The sequence below is a fragment of the Venturia canescens genome, chromosome 2, assembly GCF_019457755.1.
Source record: "Venturia canescens isolate UGA chromosome 2, ASM1945775v1, whole genome shotgun sequence".
Classification (NCBI taxonomy): domain Eukaryota; kingdom Metazoa; phylum Arthropoda; class Insecta; order Hymenoptera; family Ichneumonidae; genus Venturia; species Venturia canescens.
In genome coordinates, this window is record NC_057422.1 from 84,775 (window position 1) to 105,673 (window position 20,899).

At 43.6% G+C, this 20,899-nt stretch overlaps 4 protein-coding genes and 2 long non-coding RNA genes across 15 annotated transcripts; 2 read left to right on the forward strand and 4 right to left on the reverse strand.

Annotated features, from left to right (window-relative positions):
- Nucleotides 1-486: 486 nt before the first annotated feature.
- Nucleotides 487-1,470, reverse strand: LOC122406982 (uncharacterized). Its single transcript, XR_006260125.1, has 2 exons — nucleotides 1,350-1,470; nucleotides 487-1,272 (listed from the first exon to the last, which is right to left on the reverse strand). It is a non-coding gene; the product is annotated as an uncharacterized lncRNA (long non-coding RNA).
- On the forward strand, nucleotides 782-2,828 carry LOC122406981 (uncharacterized). The gene is made up of 3 exons (XR_006260124.1): nucleotides 782-921; nucleotides 1,067-2,159; nucleotides 2,341-2,828. It is a non-coding gene; the product is annotated as an uncharacterized lncRNA (long non-coding RNA).
- mRpL44 (mitochondrial ribosomal protein L44) lies at nucleotides 2,561-4,833 on the reverse strand. 3 transcript variants are annotated; one of them, XR_006260123.1, is made up of 6 exons: nucleotides 4,604-4,833; nucleotides 3,972-4,344; nucleotides 3,790-3,874; nucleotides 3,391-3,700; nucleotides 2,779-3,031; nucleotides 2,561-2,728 (listed from the first exon to the last, which is right to left on the reverse strand). XR_006260123.1 is itself a non-coding variant. In XM_043412879.1 (5 exons), the coding sequence occupies exons 1-5, from the start codon at nucleotides 4,671-4,673 to the stop codon at nucleotides 2,838-2,840; spliced, it is 1,029 nt and encodes a 342-aa protein (XP_043268814.1). In that variant the 5' UTR covers nucleotides 4,674-4,833; the 3' UTR covers nucleotides 2,561-2,837. The 3 variants fall into 3 exon arrangements, 2 of the variants coding, with proteins under 2 accessions (XP_043268814.1, XP_043268813.1); XM_043412879.1 differs by having other exon boundaries at nucleotides 2,561-3,031; nucleotides 3,972-4,341; XM_043412878.1 differs by having other exon boundaries at nucleotides 2,561-3,031.
- Nucleotides 4,834-4,847: 14 nt separating this feature from the next.
- LOC122406980 (uncharacterized) lies at nucleotides 4,848-5,671 on the reverse strand. Its single transcript, XM_043412880.1, has 2 exons — nucleotides 5,152-5,671; nucleotides 4,848-5,051 (listed from the first exon to the last, which is right to left on the reverse strand). The coding sequence occupies exons 1-2, from the start codon at nucleotides 5,605-5,607 to the stop codon at nucleotides 4,956-4,958; spliced, it is 552 nt and encodes a 183-aa protein (XP_043268815.1). The 5' UTR covers nucleotides 5,608-5,671; the 3' UTR covers nucleotides 4,848-4,955.
- A 1,195-nt stretch (nucleotides 5,672-6,866) lies between these two features.
- Orp8 (Oxysterol-binding protein-related protein 8) lies at nucleotides 6,867-16,789 on the forward strand. 8 transcript variants are annotated; one of them, XM_043412867.1, is made up of 17 exons: nucleotides 6,867-8,257; nucleotides 8,482-8,650; nucleotides 9,814-9,951; nucleotides 10,436-10,494; nucleotides 10,567-10,797; nucleotides 10,887-11,031; nucleotides 11,142-11,363; nucleotides 12,421-12,662; nucleotides 12,781-12,959; nucleotides 13,059-13,236; nucleotides 13,321-13,417; nucleotides 13,493-13,689; nucleotides 13,787-13,912; nucleotides 14,024-14,272; nucleotides 14,344-14,511; nucleotides 14,864-15,027; nucleotides 15,132-16,789. In XM_043412867.1, the coding sequence occupies exons 2-17, from the start codon at nucleotides 8,518-8,520 to the stop codon at nucleotides 15,382-15,384; spliced, it is 2,781 nt and encodes a 926-aa protein (XP_043268802.1). In that variant the 5' UTR covers nucleotides 6,867-8,257; nucleotides 8,482-8,517; the 3' UTR covers nucleotides 15,385-16,789. The 8 variants fall into 8 exon arrangements, with proteins under 8 accessions (XP_043268802.1, XP_043268804.1, XP_043268800.1 ...); XM_043412869.1 differs by having other exon boundaries at nucleotides 6,869-8,257; nucleotides 12,502-12,662; XM_043412865.1 differs by having other exon boundaries at nucleotides 6,873-8,257; nucleotides 14,849-15,027.
- LOC122406977 (eisosome protein SEG2) lies at nucleotides 16,715-19,832 on the reverse strand. The gene is made up of 4 exons (XM_043412873.1): nucleotides 18,998-19,832; nucleotides 18,729-18,914; nucleotides 17,276-18,653; nucleotides 16,715-17,170 (listed from the first exon to the last, which is right to left on the reverse strand). The coding sequence occupies exons 1-4, from the start codon at nucleotides 19,319-19,321 to the stop codon at nucleotides 17,088-17,090; spliced, it is 1,971 nt and encodes a 656-aa protein (XP_043268808.1). The 5' UTR covers nucleotides 19,322-19,832; the 3' UTR covers nucleotides 16,715-17,087.
- Between the last annotated feature and the right edge of the window lie 1,067 nt (nucleotides 19,833-20,899).

Sequence of the window (20,899 nt, forward strand, 5' to 3'; positions counted from 1 at the left end):
ATATTCTCGAAGAAACACCGAACTCTGCTATGCGTGTGTCTCTCGATCATCGTCATTAAATTTTCCGAAACAACAGGACCAGGAAAGATTTTTCTTAGATTTGACGATCGTATCCGCATCGCCTCGCAACCTGAAAGATTGGGAAACGGATTCCGTAATGGATGGATTTATCCGGGCGATGAGACAATTGTATATAAATATAATCTTGTCATTGTTCGCGATCGATAAATTTCGTGACTTTATTTTTTCGAGCCGCTAATTTTTTCTCACCAATCACCATATGCGACGTATGTCACATTATTGGTGATTGCGAACGTCGCAAAATACCAAATGCGCCCCGCCCGTGTTCGCGTCAACTCTTATCCGGATGTGTGTATAGAATAATAGATTAAAAGGTGGAGCAGTCTCGCGACACTTGTCGTCGTGAGGCTTTTTTTTCGATAAAGTTATGAACAATTATGGATGGATAGACATGCTTCATTATGGTTCATTGGTTCATAGCATCCGTATATTTACGATTCCAACATTGATAAATATGATTAGATATAGGATCGGCGCGAGTATAGACGGGAGCAGGAACACAACGAGCGGACGTCGTCAATAACCGCGAGCCGCGAGTCCAGGTGACGAGAGAGAGAGAGAGAGAGAGAGCTGCAGCAACTTATCCCCCCGGTTTTAGCCCAGCAGTGGCTTCTTCATTACCTGCTTCTGTTATGGTCGCGCTATTAAGAAAAGAAAGAGCCACGCGCTATTTATCGTCGTTGTTCGCCGCAGATCCCAGATCCTTTCTATATGGAATTGCAATTTTTTTTATTTCGCACCACCGACATCCGGCGCTATTTACCTTTTCTCTCGCATAAGGGTAAAAAATTGACGGAAAATCGACTGGACCTTCAAATTAATTTAACGAACAACGTAATTGTAAGTTTTTGGAACTTGATGAAAAACACAAAATATATTATATTGATTTGCAAGGCCTCCGCCACCGAGGGGGGGTTCCTTTTAAAATTGATAGAATTACTATCGGTTTTTTTTTTTCCAACTCGGAGCGTTCTTCTTTGCACAGGGGTGAACGGTGTAAAATTCTAATAATGCGACGATTTATCGGCGGTCTGCTAAACCGAAACTGGTGTGCTCCAAAAAAAAAAGGGGACGGATGAACGACGAGGCGTCACCGCTGCTGCTGCTGCTGCTCGCGTAACTTGGACGTCCCGCCAGCGCGCGATCATACAGCGAGGTAAAACGCTGCAAGGCCATTATCGTCTTGTCATCCTACGACCGGTTATTCAATGTCGTCTTACTTATTATTAATATGATGTCGCTTCGGGGAAGGCGCATACACGATTTACCTATTCACACCAATTTTTTCCTTCTCCATTAAATATTTGTAATAGGAGGTATATGATTCGGCCGCGCCGCGGAGGTGTCTTCTCTCCGCATACACACGCGCGCCGCTTCCGCAGACGTTTGGTTACGCCCCTTGTGAGTTTGCTAAATCAATGCGATGGAAACGCGCGCGACGCGTACGAATTTCTCACTCGCGGAATTAACTCCGCTATTCGTATCCGGCGCTCTCGACATCCTTCGTTTTCGAATCCCGTATTATCCAGTCGAGCAATATAGCGAATATGACGTGCCGAATTACTATCGATCAAGCTCGATATAATTTTAGATAAAATTATACTTAATCTCGCACAACCGTTTGCCAATTGATATCTTCAAGTATTTAGGGTGGTGCGATGGTTTCGTTTACCCAGCACGAGCCTCGATGATCATTGGAATCGGTATTAACAATGATATGCGGGAGCAGGCGGTTCGACGAGCGAGAATGCGAGAGTACCCAAGTAGAGTAGCAACGACGGAGATCTCGTATCAAATGAAAGAAAAGAGCAACGAGCAACGCGCTAGCCAGTCAGCGTAACCAGCGTATTGACGGAGAAGGCGATGCTCTTGCGCGTCGCTGCTCGCGCGCAACCCCCTTCTCGCGAAATCGTCCATAAGCGTGACCGGGTGCCGCCGTTCGCCGTCGCCGCCGCCGCTCCGTGCGCGCGGCAGATAAATATATCGCCTTTAGAACAGTGACCAATTCGACTAGTCCATTTTCTCACATTGTATCTACTCGCATAGGCTCGTTGCTGAGCGTTGCTCGAATACGTATGGTATGTATATATACGCGTACAGCAAACAAGCCCCCATTACGTTCTAGCCGCGAATCCAACTGAAAAACCTTTCGTGTTCCAATGTATCTTCTTTTTCATCCCGTATAACCGTTCGTTTCGAAGAACATAATATGATCGCTCTTCTGATATAAATTCAACGTGTATTCCGCATACGTTCCAGCTAAGAGGAAGGGGCGCGCCAAGTGATTTCGTTATAGCCGCAGCAGCTCTATGGTGTTTTTCTGCTATGATCGTCTTCGAGACTGGTAACAACGACGACGACGACGACGACTGTTGCTGCCACGATAACGTGTCATTATACCGAATTCGAAAAGGGTGCCGGTGGTAGTACGTGAAAATATAACGGGGGACGGATAACGATAAATTATGAGGAATCGATATACTCGCCTTTCCAACTTTTTTATTCGACGAGTCCTCTCTCTTTTACATATGCTATGTCGGCGAGATATGGTATTCCATGGTTGTTAGTCTAGGGAATTATAACGGTGGTCATCGATGCGGTTCACGACCCACGACGACGATTGCGTCCCTTCAAGTTTCATAGCGCGATCAAACAAACATACGCGTTCCAACTTAATTTTTTTAAAAACTTGTCTCGTTTGGTCCAATGCCGAGATGCGAGAAAAATAAAGAGACTCGTTTTATGTAGCGCCTCTTTTACCGGTTCATCAATCTATTTACATTTTCGCTGCACCACCGTGCGAGCGGGAGATTTTTCGTTTCAACCTCGGAATTGGCGTCCATCACCAAATCATAAGGTATCGGTTTGCAGAAATCCGCCAGGCCAAACATACGGTTCAAAGAATCGACGGCAGCGGCCTCTTTCGCTTCCTCAATCGTTTCGCCGTAACCTATAGGAAGAAGCAAATAGATACGTCAAAAGATATCTTGTCTACCATGCGCTGTTCCCCGATTACGACCAAGTTTTTTTTTCAAAAATTAACGATATATTTGTAATGCAACTGCATCCCAACGATAATGTACGAGATCGTTATAAAACATATATTGTATGTACAAGGTAGTATAACACCGGGTACATAATCTCTCGTGTATCGTTGATAAAAAAAATCAAAAATCATGTATTGATTTTGGAATATTTGGAAATTAATGGAAAGCGAGGAGAGTCCGAATATGCCTGCGTTCGAAAAATATTGAGCTTAATTTACACCGAGAAAGTATGAATCGGCGGCCCCAATTTCGGTACGCTTACCGCTTCCCAAAAATTGTTGGTTAGAATAAAAAGCAACGCGATAGACAGCGAGCAAGCTGTGCACTCCTGCCTGGCCTATCAGTCGTGGTTCGGCTTCCTCCAGATTTTCTCTCAAGAGAATATCATCGAGTACATTCTCGGGCTCTCTCGGACGCCATATCGCGGTGATTTCTTTTTCGTGGAGACAGGCTATCAAAAAATCACGGATGAACTTGACAACGTGAATGGAATTGACATTCGGACTTTGCTCCAAAGCACCGACAAGGGCGAAAAACGTGCAAGACAGAGTATCCTCCGAAATCGGAGATTCCTGAAGATAAAAAAACCAAAAAAAGAAATGAAGTAAAATCATTTCAGAGCGAATATTTCGTGAAAAGGTAGGAACTCGTAGCCACTTACGGCGGTAAGGATGAGATCTTTGGTGCCGATGAGGGAAGCCGCCTTTGCAACAACCGCCGGAGAAAGTAGGTAATCGAGCAGAGCGCTGAGAGAAGCAGAATGAAAAGCTGCATCAGAAGCCTACGTAAAAGGGGTCGATAGGTGATTGACTATCGACAAGAGGGAACAAGTAAAATGTTTACTCTATGCATTCTTGGGGGGCACGAGGGAGAGCCGCTCCCAGATAGGCCGTCACAATTCGTCTGCCAGTTTTTTTGCCGTGTTCTATCAAGTCCGAATTGTCCTGCGACTCGAATATCGGTGACTCTATTCCAACTTTTTGCTGCTCACGCGCTTCTCTAACGAGATAAGAGTTGAATGTAAAAGCTCTAGCCAGAAGCCCAGGCTCGAAACGTTCGGAAAGTCTGCTGTTGAAAGCGTACAATTCGGCATCCTCGTTCCATTCCAAATAATGCCTCCTTAATGATTCCGGTTGCGGGCCTGCTCTCTGCTGGCGTTTCACCAATTCTCTTATAGCCGGTCCCATCCATCTTGCGATCCATCTTCCGTTGCCTGCTGTTGATGCATTTTTTTTCTTTTAAAAAATCATTCTCCATTCTTTAATATTACCGAATCTCGCGAAAGAAACTTAAAATACGAACGAGCGCACGTAGCACTTTTTTTATTTCGTTTTCGTCTATGAGCACAACCCGGAATACTTTGCATTGTATTGTAACCTACAATGTTACCTTATATGCTAATATGAAACGAATATCTAATTCAGTTACAAATGCTCAACAAATTATGATGATTTCATTAGTACGTGCTTCGTTACCTGTATAAAAAAGACTTGTCACTCGTTTACCACTCAATACGCAACGAGAACAACACCGTAAATGATTCATTTTTCACTCTAATTGCTATATGCCGCTTTTAATTAATCACAAATAATACTTTTTTCAAATACGAAACGAAAGGGTCGAGAATGAAAGTTTAAGAAGAGAGACAGGTTAGAATACTAGTGGAGCTAAAAGTTGTCGACGTTGCTGGTGGCTCCCTCTCCGACTACTCACCGATTTATACTGTAATAGTAGCAGCACCAGCAGCACCAGCAGGAGCACCAATTACGAACTAACTTGAGAATTTGAACCTTTTCCTTCTTCTCAAAACATGTTTATATGATATAGTTACTCGGTGCGTTCCGTCGGTCTTTTCGTTTTTTTTTCTCGATTTTCCGTATGAGTTACTGCTCTGCTGCGGGGACGAATTTGTAATAAACGTTTCTGCACAATGAAAAAATATAGGCATTTCATTAAATGGAATTTTTCTGCGTTCCTGCGCGCGTCGGATCGCTGTCGTTGCAACAAAACAAAAAACGTTTACTTGATATTTTTCCCAAAATCTGGTAAAGTCGGTCTTGCGAGTATTGGCTTGATGTCGCAGGGTCGGAATACAGTAAGCGTCGGGTCCGCACTTGACTACAAGACCAACGGAAACAGCATCTTCGAGCTTGTCATTGAGCTCTTTTTTCAGAGCTTCCGGGTCAGACGTGATCGGATAACACTTTTGCAAGTGATTCGCTATCAGAGACGAACTCACCGCAACTCTTCTTATATGTAACTCCTTCACCGCTAGGCGTATCATTTGCGGTGTTATAGGAACCACCGTCTCCCCCCGCCTCCACGATATTCTTCTTCCCTGCGTTTCATTCTCATCCGCATGTTTGTCCTTATTTTCATATTTTTCATCATCGTTGGCCATTGCTCGTCGTACCCGCCGCCGCTTACTCGCTGCTTTCGCTCGATTCTTATTCACTCGATCAAATAAGCGACTATTCATTCCGTTCGCATTTCTTTTTTCCTGCCTCAATTAAAGAGTATCTTATTTATGATGTTTTCGAACGCGACCGTCGATCCCCTTCTTTTATATCGGCGGCGCACATATATACGACCAAATGCGATGCGTAATCTTTAAGAGGATGGATTACTCGATATATCGCAACCAATGAGTGCGATCAGAGAGATAGCAAATTTCGAAATCGAAATTCTTTGACACAGTTTGACCGATTAAAAAAAGGCTCTGTTAGTCGTTTTTTGCCATTGATCTGCGTAGGCTGCGACAGAGACTTTTTTTAATCGATCAAACTGTGTCAAAGTATTTCGATTTAGAAAATTCCAAGTGAGGTTAGTCGACTGATCCATACTCTTTAACTATTTTGTTCGTGCGACAGCAGTGCTCCCAATCCATTATAAAACCATGATACAAACCTAACCTTTAGTGTTTTTTTCGCTGCCGTCGTTCGTTAGTTTTTTTTTATTATATAAAAGAGGGAAGAAGAAGAAGAAGAAGAAGAAGAAGAATAAGAACAGAAAAGGTGGAAAAGTTCTGCATCAATGCTGCTGCCAATGCGTTACTTCGGTTGACTCGTACAACCCCCCGCCCTTATTGTAATATACTGCTCTGCGAGCGGTCATTACTATTCAAGTAAATGGTTATTTCCTTTCTTCATTCCTGCTGCTGCTGCTGCTGCTGTTTGAACCACGAAAGGATGACGACTTGATGACTGACTATAGCTACACTTTTTGTTTTTCTAATATTGGGAGATTCTCATTTGTCAGAAGAATAAAAGCGCGGCAGTCGCGCGGAAGGGTAGGAGGAAAAAAAGAACTATATCCCCCAGAGTGTTATATCTGTGGGAGTTCAGATTCGGGAATGATATATATTATATATATATATATATAGGTGATGGGTGATACTATAGAAGATAAGTTGACATACGAGGGCATCAGGAACTTCAGTATATACAATTAGGGCATATAAAATTATATATGTACAGGTCTATATATATATATATATATATATATGTATACTTGTTCCGAGACTCTGCGCAGAGTCTCTTGCGATAGGGCCATGGCCACGGGGGCATGGCGTAGCGGGTGTGCATGTGGCATTAATGAATGCAGCAGCGTGTACAACGTAGTTATATATTTTGCCGTATAAACGCGAGTATAGGCCCGAGTATGATCGATGAAGGATTTGAAGGAGGAGTCGAAGCAGTAGCAAAAGTTATCGCGTGACGACGGATCAACTTTTCGCAGCAACGGCGTAGTAGCAAAATAACAATTTATAATAATAATAATATATATATATATATGAGGATATTGAGGGATGTCGTCGTTCCGTCGATAAGAGGAATAAGGAATTGGAGGAGAGGAAATAAGTAGGAAAGAGTGTAAGGGGTCGGTAAACCTGTAAAGCAGCAGGCGCGGGCGGCGGACGACAAAAAACGTTTATTATTGTGTTGCCCTCATCTTGTCTCTTGAAACGTTTGTGCGCCATAGTTGCGCTCGCGCGATATCGGTGGTGGTGTGTCCTCATATTATTGACCAGAGCCCGGCTTTCGTGACTTGTACTTTTTTTTTTTTTTTCAGAATACAATTCTCGCGGCACGGCACGGCAACCGCACGCGTTAGTTACGTCATTCGTTGCAGTTTTACCTTAGTCTTTGCCTTAGTTCGCCAACTCGGGAGCGAGAAAAATGCAAATTCAGCAAGGTTTGAAATATGCGACAATTGTTTGCTAACGTATAATAATACATATGCCAGAAAAACTGATTGGAAAATAAGGAAAATAATGGTTAATTGGCGCGTTGGCGCATATCCGGCATATACACGGCGAATGACGAGTGTGCGCGTTGTCGTCCCTCAAACCTCTTAGCCTCGAGCACGGTCAGTCGGTATTTCGGTATTAGACTCGGGACCCTCAGAACCCGTAGGTTACTATAGGAATTGACGACGGGAGAGCAAGCAGTAACAATAAAAACAACACAACGTTGTTTCTATTCTATCTTTGTCGTCCGACGGTGTCGTCGAGGTAGTGATCATTTATACCACCGAATGTGCTACTCGGGTCGATGTTTGATATTTTACGATTCGATTCAACTTCACGCGGTCCATTTTCCTCCCTTCAATAATAATAACATTTAATAAACGAAAGGAAGAAAAAAGACAATATTATAAAAAAGCTGTGCGTTTAATTATACACGTGTCGTCGTTGGATATTACAGAGGAAATCTCGCGTGCTTATGTAGTAGCCATAGATTATTTCTTTACGTATAACGAAGTGTGCTTCGCTCAAGTGAATTATTCTATTACGCATTGGCGGCGGCGGCAGAGGCGGCGGCAGCAGCAGCAGCAGCAGCAGCAGCAGCTGCAACAACAACAACAGTAAAAAAAGAATTATCATAGTACACCGATCGATACGGATTCTCATTATCGTTCCGTGGTCAAACGAAGAGGGAGAAAGGAAGATTTTGTATGTCTTTTCCACCACGATCGTCGACAGTTGTGATAGCCACCCCCCGCAGTACCATTGTTCTACGTCGATATCAACGAGCTTACAAATAACATGCCTCCGGTAATACCGTTCGATCCGGTATAAGGAACGAGTTGACTTTTACTCAGTTCGTATTACAATTGCGCGAGACAAGGTATTTTTGATGTTCTCTCGTACTTCTGTCCCCTTGCACGAACTCGTTCTTGCGGATTCCGCAACAGCAGGAGCGTTGTCATGAAATTTGACACTCGCGATCGACTTGCATTGCGGCTCGCGAATGACTTGCTCCTTTTTTTTTCCACAATATTGTTTACACACTGAAGTTTGGCTCGACGTAGAATTCGGCAAGTTTTTATGACGATTACATTTGTTTTTCAGATAGTCAGAGACACAAAAAAAGGAAGGGTTGTCAAAATGAGTTCTCAGCCGATTCTTGTACCAGGCGGAGAACGTCGTTCTACTACGGATGCTCAATCTATCTCCGTAGGTTATCCAGGAGAATTTAAAACGACAACACCACCCGGCGTCAGTAGATCCTTCAGTAGTCGTGAGTATAACCTACCGTTAATATTTATTTATTCTTTTTCATGTCTTCTAAGATAACTCGCCGACTGCGCTTGGCGGTATGCATAGAAAAATTTAATTCCCATGCTTTTATAGATGATTCGTCGACAATATTTCTGAAATAACATTTCACGCGACGCTTCACGCCACGGTGTACGCTCTTTCTATTGAATCTGTTGGTTCTGATATCCAGAAGTTTGGTAGCTTACTCGCATCGAGGCTATACTACTCTGCTCTCTGTCTCATCTTTGGGCCAATTTCATAAAAAAAAAAAAACAAACAAAAGCTCGGTTATGGTTTGTACAATATCTTTTGGTACGAAGCTTCTCTCCTCGAAACAACAAGTTTTTCTTCTATACCGTAGTTAAGCTTGCATATCGAACGTTCCACCTCTGAATTATAATCCCCCGCTTTGTCAATGCGACGAGCCATTGAGAGTTTGCTTATACGCGTATGTGGATCAACGCCGAGTCTCTATTTACCCTCTCTCCCTTGGAATGGGGGCTCGTCGCCGCGTTGTAATGAAAAAGTAATTGATCAAAATTTTTCAATTGAATATTAACAAGGCCAAGAGAAATTTGTACGAACAAGTTTTGACGTTTGTATCCTTGATGATTTACGCGGTACCGCGAGTTCAAGTCGATAAACCCGTCGAGGGCTGTACTCTCATCAATATTTCTAGACCTTTTCTACAAACTCGTTGGCAAACGTCGGAAAAAGACGAAAAATCGATATGTACGTATTGAACCGGTGCCGTATTCGTGTCGTTTCCTTACTCGTGCCTCGGTTCTTAATTTATTTTCCCATTTTTCCCGTGTTCATGAGCGCACGCGCCCCCAAAAGTAAAATACTTGGGCATCGCAGACGTCGCATCATTAGCTCTCCATTTATTTCGTATCGTTCCGCGTTCCGCGGGCAAACAATGTAACAACGATCATAGATCGTCGTAGTACTCGTAATCTCGGGAATGCGCGTATAACTTGAATATATCGAAAGAAACAAGGATCGCTCAAGCAGAGGATGGGTCGTTGGTTGCGATTTTCGAACGGTAACGACAAACCAAGAGGATTATCGATAAATTAATAATTTAACCTCGAATCTCTTTTGCATATGAAAAACGCTTTGCATATGAAAAAATACTCGTAGCACCGGGAGAGGATCGGCGAGCTCGACACAGTGGCGTTCAACATCAGCCGGTTCAATTACCGAAGTTACCCTCTTCGGAGTCTCTCACGTCGAGCGGTGTTAATCCGACAACGGGTCCTCCTCCGCCACTATCACCAGGTATATTTTATTAAACTGCACGACGAAATTTTGAAAAACTCGTAACCCGGCTCTCGGGATGAAGTGGGGGGGGGGGGGGGGGGGGGGAAGGGAAGGGAAGGGAAGGGAATGCGAGTATTACCCGTATAGGCCATTTTTCTTTCTGTATCTCATTGTACTGTGCGGATCACGTCGTGGAAATTTAATTATGGCTTGGTAGCGAGCGCCCGAGAAAGCCAGAAAAGAAAATAGCATAACATCCGTATTGATAAAATTATGGCTGCACGCATCAGTAGCAGCAGCATCACCGTAGTACCATCGTGTCATTATCGTTTCCACTTCTTGCCGCTTCAACGATCCGATCGCGTCAAACTTAAAAAAATGCCAGTAGGGTAACGTATACGCGGGCGCTCTCTCTCTCTCTCTCTCTCTCTCACTCTCTCTGATTCGAAAGGCGCACAATCATTGAATCATCCATTGGTGAATGAATTGTTCTATGTTGCAGGATTATCGTCGGGAATAATAACCGAGAGCAGCTTAAAAATGGACAATTCATCGGACAAGGTGAGCTTTCGATCGCTTCTTATAGTTTTGTATTAATGAGAAATGTTTGTATTTGTTTGTAAATTATTGCAGTCGGCGGATGCGTGCAAGTTAACGAGAAAAGAATCTTACAAGGCACAACGGAAGAATTACAGAATGGAAAAAAAACGAGTGGCCAATGAGCTACTAAGCTCGCTCAAGGATCCCACCGTAATCGTAATGAGCGATTGGCTCAAAGTAAGAGGCACCCTCAAAAGCTGGACAAAACTTTGGTGTATACTCAAGCCCGGTCTTCTCTTGCTGTATAAAAGTCCAAAAATCAAGGTCAGTAGAATCGCGGCGAAGATAAATATGTATAAAGACGATTATTGTACGTCGGTATTGATCGAATCTCACTGGTGGATTTATTTCAGAGCAATCACTGGGTCGGAACCGTCTTGTTGACGACCTGTCAGGTCATCGAACGGCCTAGCAAAAAAGATGGCTTTTGCTTCAAATTGTTTCATCCTCTTGAACAATCGATCTGGGCACCGAGAGGTCCGGAAAAGGAGGCCATAGGTAAATCAAATTGTTAATCGTGCTCTCCTCTCCGAATAACGAGCGTATAGAAAAATTGATCCATTTATTTTTTCTCCCTTCTCCTTTACCCTTTTGCGTATGGAGCCTAGGAGCCGTTGTTCAGCCGCTACCGACCTCCTATCTCATATTCAGGGCGCCTTCTCAGGCTGCTGGTAAATGTTGGCTCGACGCCCTCGAACTTTCGCTTCGCTGTTCTTCCTTGATCGTACGTTCCGCGAGCGCTGTGCCTCGTTCACCCCAACACGATGCCACCACGACGCACGAGACTCAATGGAGCGAGGCAGATTACGAGAAACATTTCGACGATCACGGTACAACAATATATCTACAATAAATATGCTTGCTTCATCATTCGTTTTCACCATTCACCATTATAGTACGCGGACGGGTTATAATCATCATCGCATTAATATATTTATCACCGTTATAATATTCGAAAAAGTAGCCAAATTCAGTCATCTCGAAGATAACAAATAGCGCTCGTAAAATTTGACACTGACGGGTGCTGCTGACACGTTGAGAAAAGCGGGAGGGAAAGTAAAAAAAAGAAAAAAATTTCTTGTTCCTCGGGCGACGCGTGTATACCGACTCTACATGCATTTATACAAGTAATATTTATATTAAAGGCATTGATGAGGGAACGGACGATAAATTGAGACGGTGGTAGTATATAATAATAATAATAATCAAGAGTAATAATAATACGCGAGGATCGGTGCATTCGCGCGTTGATGCGCGGGCGCACCGTAAGCATTTTCATTTTGAGAGAGAGTTTTGTGTGTGGGTGCGTACTAACGACTGATGGAATTATCGTTGACCCGGCTCCGATCGGTCACCCGTTGCCATCAAAATAATCCGGTTGCGATTGCACTGAGGGGGACCATCATCGTACAGAGCACGAAGCGTCGATACTTGAGCGGCCACCACCAACGATTTACCTGAGCCATTATGCACCGCGTTCGCCCACGACGCCCCAAAGACGATTACTATCCTGTCCTCAACCTCTGTCACCGGCTTTCACTCCCGGCACCAAAAGCCCATGTCCTTCGCCGACTCCGATGTTTCAACAGCTCTATCACGCCGTAGCCTATTGGGAAAAACAACTAACCAAATCGGCAACACCCTCGCCTTCGCCCCCTCCTCCGCTGTTGCCGCCGCCGCCGCTGCCGCCACCACCACCACTCTTCCTGCCCAATGAAATCCTTGAAAATTCAAACTTCCTTGGAAAATCCGGTAATTCTTGCCCCCCATCCGGCGGTGATACGCGGCGCCGCCGCCGCCACCACCACCACCACCACCACCACCTTCGCCGCATATGCCATCTCGAACCCCCGAGACGCATGACCGTACCCTCCGTCCATGTCCTAGAGTACGAGACGACCCACCACCACCACCACCACCACCACCGCCAAGTAGTAACGCTAGATCCTGTATACACCTCGCGCACAGACCTGGACGACATCAGTCAACCGGAGAACGGAGTCGTCGCCGATGCCGATGCCGATGCCGAGATAAGTCCCAGCGACACCGAGTCCGAGCTATCGATCAAGGAGGATGATCATTATTCCGAGACGCCTTATGTCGCTCATGAAAACGAATTTCTCGGATCCGTAAGATATATGTATATATTAATAGGATTCTCTCCTCATTTATTTCTCAAACGCTCGCGCTCTCGTTCTCAATTGACGACTTCCTTCGTTCTTAAATGTCTCCTTAATTTTCACGCAGGCCGGTGAGGTTGTCGCGGAACTTCCCGATGAGCAAAAATCCTTAATTTGGTTTTTGATGAAACAAGTTCGACCGGGTATGGATTTGTCGAAAGTCGTCTTGCCGACGTTCATTCTCGAGCCTAGATCCTTCTTGGAGAAACTCGCCGATTCTTATTATCATGCCGATCTATTGTCTCAGTAAGTACGAAAATTGTTGAGCGCGGGTATAGACGCATTTTTCCATCGCGTATCGCCAAATTTTTCACAACAAGTCAAATAATAATTAACGATCCGCAGAGCCGTACTCGAAGATGACGCGTTCACCCGTATGAAGGGCGTCGTTAAATGGTATTTGTCAGGTTTTTATAAAAAACCGCAAGGTCTCAAGAAGCCGTACAATCCACTCTTGGGAGAAACTTTTCGTTGTTACTGGCAACATCCTACCGGTTCCCGTACTTTTTATCTTGCAGAACAGGTTCGACAGTAACTTTTACATATTATTCATTCAGTTCCCCTCCCCCGTCTCTATAGAACCTTCATTTCTATTCCCGATATTCAGATATCTCATCATCCGCCTATCTCGGGATTCTACGTGACTAATAGGAGAGATGGGTTCACTATCAGCGCAACTATTATTGCCAAATCCAAGTTTTACGGTACGCCCTGGGTATAAACGACCCTCTTTTAGCTTCGATTTTCAATTATTTCCAATTTTTTTATTCCACACCCAGGAAACTCGACTTCAGCAGTTTTGGATGGCGCTGCTGTGCTAACGATGTTACCACGAGGCGAGGACTACACAATGACCATTCCTTATGCTCATTGCAAAGGAATTCTCATGGGTACCTTGTCCATGGAGCTCGGTGGCAAAGTCAACGTCATTTGTGAAAAAACTGGTTATCACACGGAATTGGAGTTCAAGCTCAAGGTATAAAGTGCGCGCGAAAGAGGCTGCTCTCGAGGTCGGAGAGCTCTTTAACTCTGACGATTTATATTTATCGCGATTGGTAATGTTAATGTTGTAGCCTTTCTTGGGTGGCGCCGAACAAATGAATCAAGTCGTCGGTAGGATACGACTGGGAAAGGAAACCCTGGCAAATATTGCAGGTCATTGGGACGGAGAGATCATGATAACTGACAAACGAACAGGAGTAAGTGTTGTATACGAGCGAGAGCGACCGGCGAGGGGATTGCGCAACTGTGCCCTCGACCCGCCAATAATTATCCTTTCTTCCGACATTTTATCGTTTTTCTTTTTTCAGCAAGAAGCCGTATTTTTTAATCCAACACCGGATGTTAGGGCCAAGAGGCTCAAGAAATACACGGTACCGTTGGACAGCCAGAGCGAGTGGGAGAGTGAAAAATTGTGGCGCGCCGTAACCCTCGCTATAAACAACGACGATCAGATTGCGGCTACGGAGCAAAAGACTTTGCTCGAAGAAGCTCAACGCGAACGGGCCAAAGAACGCAAAGCCAACGGCCAAGATTGGACACCCAAGTATTTCGTTCAGGTATCCGACTCCGACGCCATGAGATTCTTTTAATTTTCGTTATTATTCTAAAAATCTCGCCTCGCTCGCAGGACGTTATAACCGGTAATTGGCTGTATCGTCACGCTGATATTCGACCTTGGGATCCGAGAAACGACCTCGTGCAGTACGAGCACGATTACGTTGTGTGCACAAAGACGAGGCACAAAACACCCATTATGCGAACCGGCAGTATAGTCTCTGCGGATCCACAGATTCAGGTATCGCGGAGCGAATCATGAATTATTATTTTTATTTTCATCGATCGGATAGGAAACTGATCTCCATAAGTTGGCTAATCGAAATTTTGTTGTAAACGCTCCATTTATCCGGACAGATCGTACCCGCCGTGCGCGCGTGCGGTAAAAAAATAAAAAAAAAAAAAAAAACAACCGTGTGTATTACCGTTTGAAAAAAATTACTAATCGTTCGCCAATTTATTTGGATAAATGGTTAATTGAATAGAGGAGGAAAAGAAAAAGTAGTACAATATTATTCGCGATGTTGATTCTGCGCGACGGTTTACAAAGTTCAGGTTAAACGGTATAATTACTCTAGGTGCCGTTACTACAGGCGGAATCACGATCCTCCCTTTCCGTTCTCAAGTCATCCAAGAGACAACTTTCCAATAATTTGCCCCTGGCGGAGATTGTCCACGATTCAGCAAGTTCCTCAGCCGATGTACATTCCGATTCTAGTCAGTCTATGGGAAAACGAAGCAGGCGTTCTGCCGTGCGGTACGTTCGACATTCACCTCACCGGATTATTATATCTTTTTCCGCGTAAACAAGAGTATCTTTTGTTATCATTTTGTTTTTTTCAATCATCTTTGAACATGCAGGATCGTCAACATGATCAAGGAAATGGAAGTTCGCATGATGGAGCATGGTGAAAAATTGAATCGTATTCAACGTACGCTGGAACAGCTCGCGGTCAGACAACGCTTACAACGAGACAACAATTACAATACGAATATGTTGAAAAACTTTATCGATACGATGATAGTAATCGTTGTAGTATTTTTCGTGCAATACCTCATCAAGATATGGAATCGCGATAATACCGATAATAGCGGTGTCAATGGAACTTGGTGAGTTGACATTATTTGAATGTTGGTACAACGCGCTTTTGATAATCTTGCTACCGCCGTCGCTTTGAGAATTATTCTTTCGTTTCTTCACGGCGGGCCAAACGAGCCGGAAGTTATAATTTCATAACGAAATGAGAGAACGTCGTCCTATCGTTATCGTCGTCTACTAACTGGGGAAAATCTATCGTCTTGATATAATTGATTATGGATAATAAAATCAGCAGAATTTTCGTAGGGAATATCGTAACGTGTAGTTATTGATTGAACGATTCGCACGAAAAACATAATTATAAATAATCACGCCACTTATTGAATCCTCAATTATTGTGTTATCGATAGTTCGTAACAAAACTGTAAATACATGTACACGGGGGGGGTACTCTCTCTGACGCGAAACAGTTGATGCGTCCCGGTCGACCTCCCCACCGCCCATATTTTTTCTTCTTTCCTCCAAACCCGTTTGAGGCCAATTTTTGATCGGATCCTGTTGTTATCGTTTTTGTTTTCGTAAATTTTATTATTTTTCACGCTTTTCCGTGCTTGCGTATACATTCTCGTTATCAACACACACAATATTTTTTTAATTCAAGACACGTCGAATCACTAGAGCTACGTTATTTATTATCTATATACAATATGTCGTTCCAATCTTCGATGATATCAACTTTCCCGTTTTTTGATTTATTGCTTTTTATTTACGCTCAGAGATTTTCAGGGTACACGGTGAAGGGCGCTCGTTTATTCTAATGGAAATATTGTGCAATTGGTTTGTACGGTTGTAGAAAAAAATACACGTGTATATTATTTTTTAGCTATAACAGGATGTTGTATTTGAGACACAAAAGATAATTATTTAGTGCTGTCGGTGAATTACGACAAGCGTTGATAGGGTCGAACGACGCGCAGCTTTTGAAAGACGCCGCAGGCCGCGTTTCCCGGCGATCGTTGAAAGAATTTCTCATTGCGTTGAAGCAGCCGTATAGTCGGGCTGCATCGATTGATGATTTTCCATGATGCTAATATAAGAGAAGGAACAGTATGAGTATGAGAAAGAGAGAGATAGCAAATAATGAACTTGTAATCCTCGAGTATGATCGAATATACGACGAGAGAGCGTATGATGAGACACGACGTACTTCTTATACCGCGTACCAAATCCGCATTTTTTCATATACGGGAAGACATAGAAAATTGTTAAATCGTACGCTGAAAAAAAGGACGATTCCCAGTTCAGCCAAGTTCAACAATTATAATCCTGTGGTCCGGGTTAACCGGTTCGAGGGTTGAACGAAACTCCTTTCCTCTTTCATTTGCAGAATTGCAGAAAACCAGCGTGTTTGTAAATAATTTATTGATGTCTATAATATGTGTATTTTTTGAAATACAATGATCAACGATACGAAAAATTAGTGGTTGTTGAGAATGTGTTTCATTTGACGCACCAAGGCTGACGCGGATGATCCAGAAAAAAAAAAATGAGAGTGGTGACGATACCGTGCATCCATCCACCCCGATTAACAAAGTTTACTATTTACAGGAATAATCATGGGCGATCGTGGCGGTGGTACACGAGCACATTTTAGAAAGGTAATTCCTCTCGGGTAATTACATTTTGTCCTTCGAGGCAGCAAGCGCAAAATGGCGCTTTTCCTGCTTGATTTTTTTCTTTTTTTTTTTTTACTCGTTCAATACATCACGGACATCCGATTATACGTATATGTCCGATTCGATTTTTATAGAAGTCTTGTTTCGAAAATAATCCCTGATGTAAGCATCTACGCAGTCTTCCTCTGGGGAGGAAAAAACAAAACAAAACAAAACGATATACGACGGAGTAGAGAATAAATAACAACGAGTAAGTAACGAATTCAAGAGTTTCCGCCGTCGTGACTCACCTGGAAATGTCTTTTCGATAATTAACATGTCAGCAATGTGTTTGGCGACGGTTTTGAATAACAATCGATTATCGATAATTCTCTTGGTATAATAGGGCATGAGATATTTAACGACCCACGGTGCTATACGTTCTTTGCATGCTGTCAAATGTTCTTCGATGCGTATAGGCGATTCTGGCATCGTTTCTTCCTCGTCCGGAGCCCCAAACAATTCGATAAACTTAGCACAAATGCGCCCGTGCTTGCGATAATCTTTCATCGAGAGTTCCATCATTTTTGCATCCAGCTTAGCTACTTGATGAACCCTCTCGACGAACCATATACCGCGAATTTTACGATTTTGTCTTTCCTCAGCCGTTTCCTCGTGCGGCGGTGGTGGCGGCGTTTCGATATCTCCTATAGCGCGTTTCTTCATCTTTTTGTAATTGCTAAAGCTAAGCTTTCTCTTGCCACTCGTCCCACTTGAAACATTTTTCTCCTCCATAGAATTTTTTAATGCTTCCCGTTGATGCGCGATCAACGACGACGGCGGCTGCTGCTTTTTCTCCTGGTCTTTCAACTCGTGAGACTCCTCATCGCCTAGACACATCTTTTCAATTTCCGAATCGATATTAGCCTTTGTCACGCCGGAGTGTTTTTCGATCAAAGTCATTAGATCGCTGCTATCGTCACTCTCACAGAACATGTCTTCCAAATTTCGCATCAGCGAGTCCTGCGATCCTTCTTCCGTCTCTTGTCCTACAGTCACCACCGTCGCTGCTATCATATCGTTATCGACGATAGAGCTCTTTGTTCCTCGGAGTATTGTTTCACCGCCGCCACTGCTACCACCACCACCACCACCACCACCACCATCGTCGTCCTTCTCCAAAATCTCTCGTAACTGATCTTCGCTCGAACGTTGGTTTTCCAGAGGTGTCACGACGATCGATCTCCGCTGCCGCCGCTTTTTTTGTACTTTGCCGGGCAACTTTGCGGAGATGCTACTAATTTCATCGCAATGTATCAGTGGCGCAAAATCTTTGTTTTCTTTTTTTATTTTAATCGTTAAATTTTCATTGAGCCTTGCTGTTTCCAGCTGCACGGATTTCGAATGATCCTCGTTCTTTAGTAACTCTGTAATCCTATCATCCAAATTTTTGCTCAGTTCGCTCGTTTTTTTTTCATATTCCTTCGAGTTTGATGTTACAAATGAACTCCGTATGCGTATGTTCTCATCCGAACGGAGAGTCTTTGATTCACATTTTTTTTCCGGTTTCATAATACAATTTTCGTTAGTTTGTATCGCTACGTCCACCACATTTGGCGGCGTTTCCAAAAACATTTGTAATTTTTCATACGTTTTTTTGCTGGATGTATTGCTTTTGATATCCGAAATCTGGAAACAAGAATTATATATATTTCTCAGTGAGAAAATACAAAGTAAATAGTTCAAAATATATGCCATAGTTACCATTTTGAGCATCGATCGTCTGTATAACGATGCTTCCAGGGAAGCCTTTACTGCGCACAATTCCATCCTACTAGCAAACTTTTTCAATTCCAACTTTGTAACTGGCTTTTCATTTTTTTCTTGCCAACATATATTGTAATTACCGATTATAGATTTGTGAAGGTAGGAGAAGTAGACGCGCCGTACCTGAAATAATTATATCTTCATATTAGTTAGAAATATAGTACAATATCGGTTGCGAAAAGAATTATTATTCATTATTGGCTAACCATGGAAGTAAGACGAAGAAATTCATCATTGGATTTAGTGTATTCGAAAGACTCTTTATCGAGGATGGACGGTTGTGCCAATGATGAAACGTCCATAACATCTTCACCATCATCATACGTTAACGTCTCTTCCTCCTCTTCCGCGTTACTGTCATCATCATTATCACCTTCGTTGCTTTCGTCGTCGTCCTCGGCTCCGTCCGCGTCCTCCTCATTGCTATCTTCCTCTTTCTCATCCTCATTATCGTTGGAACAATCGTCTTTTTCTTGTTTAAGAGTAAAGGTCGATAGAGCATCAGAGCCGAACGATTGTGCAGCAGTCATGCTTTCTTTTCTTCTCTTCTTTGGACCGCAATTGTCGAACGAAAATTGAAGAATATATATTTGACGCAACGATGGTCGCAACTGATTATCCGAAATGAGAATGAAAACAACTGAGTATTTTGTTCATAGTATAATAATGGTATACTCGGTATCACGGTATATGAAATAAAGCATTTGATCGATCTTCGGCATCGTCGCTAGTCAAATTTGAGGTTATGATTGACACAACAAAGCGGCTGCTGCGGCGAGCGGAGAATTATCGCGATCCCCGCAACTCCCCGCGCCCGCGACTCGAAGCGGTTATTGGTTATTGTTGTGTGATCAGTCATATCAAAATTGAGGGTAGCGCCTCACGTGGAAAAAGCCTAAACTAGTCAAGAATCGATACTAGCGCGCGTAGCGGTAAACATTTCAACTGAAGTGAAAAACCGATGCTGGTATTGCTGGTATTGCAGCAGGATATAGATCTTGACAGCTGACTCCGAACCTCCGAACCAAATGCGTGCGACAGTGACAGCGCCGAGCAGCTGTTGCTTTCGTATCGTATCCAGTGCAACAAAAGCACGATCTCAACCCGTCGTCGTCGTAGTCCGCTCATGCGGTTTTTTTTTTCCAAGTCCCACGACTTTCCTTTAAAATTTTTTTGTTTCGGTCTCAACATATGTGTCTCATTCGGTTCAGAATCGAATGAAACATGTTTGTGATCGATCGTGAGAGAATTTTTTTCCGAGTTTTGCAATTTTCGAAAAATTTCAAAGTCCCCGGAACTCTGACTTTCATCAGAGTCCCATTTTTCGAAAATTGCACAAATCGAAGAAATGTCCTGCTCCCACGATGGGCTTGAAACACGTTTCATTCGATTCTGAATCTGAAAAATACGTGTGGAGACCAAAAAAAAAAATTTTTTTTAAAGGAAAGTCGTGGGACTTGGAAAAAAACCATGAGCGTACTACGGCGACGGGTTGAGATCGTGCTTTTGTTGCACTGGATACGATACGAAAGCAAGCAACAGCTGCTCGGTCGCTGTCCTTGTCGCACGCATTTGGTTCGGAGGTTCGGAGTCAGCTGTCAAGATCTATATCCTGCAATACCAGCAATACCAGCATCGGTTTTTCACTTCAGTTGAAATATGTTTACCGCTACGCGGGCTAGTATCGATTCTTGACTAGTTTAAGGCTTTTTCCACGTGAGGCGCTACTACCCTCGAGAATGTAGCGACTCGGTGCCTGGCGCGTCCGTGGAGACGTTCAGGCCAGAGTCCAACACAAATCGTGTACCGTCGAGGAGTTTCTGTATAAGTAAGGATTGGTTAGGTCGGTAGAGAAGATCCCTACGCAGTGCGTAGCGGTCGAAAAGAATGGGATCGTTGCGTTTCGTCTCCGGTATGGTCACAGACTCATCAGTAGGGCTAAGTGACTCATACCGTGCCCTAGACGCGCTGAGGATGTCGAGGCATGGAGCGATGTGTATTATATTGAAACGCAGACCTAACCCCATCCGCTTACGAGAAACTGTTCAACGGATTTAGCCGCGTAGTGGCGATGATGAGAAGCTTCGGGAGCCCACAAGAAAACGCGG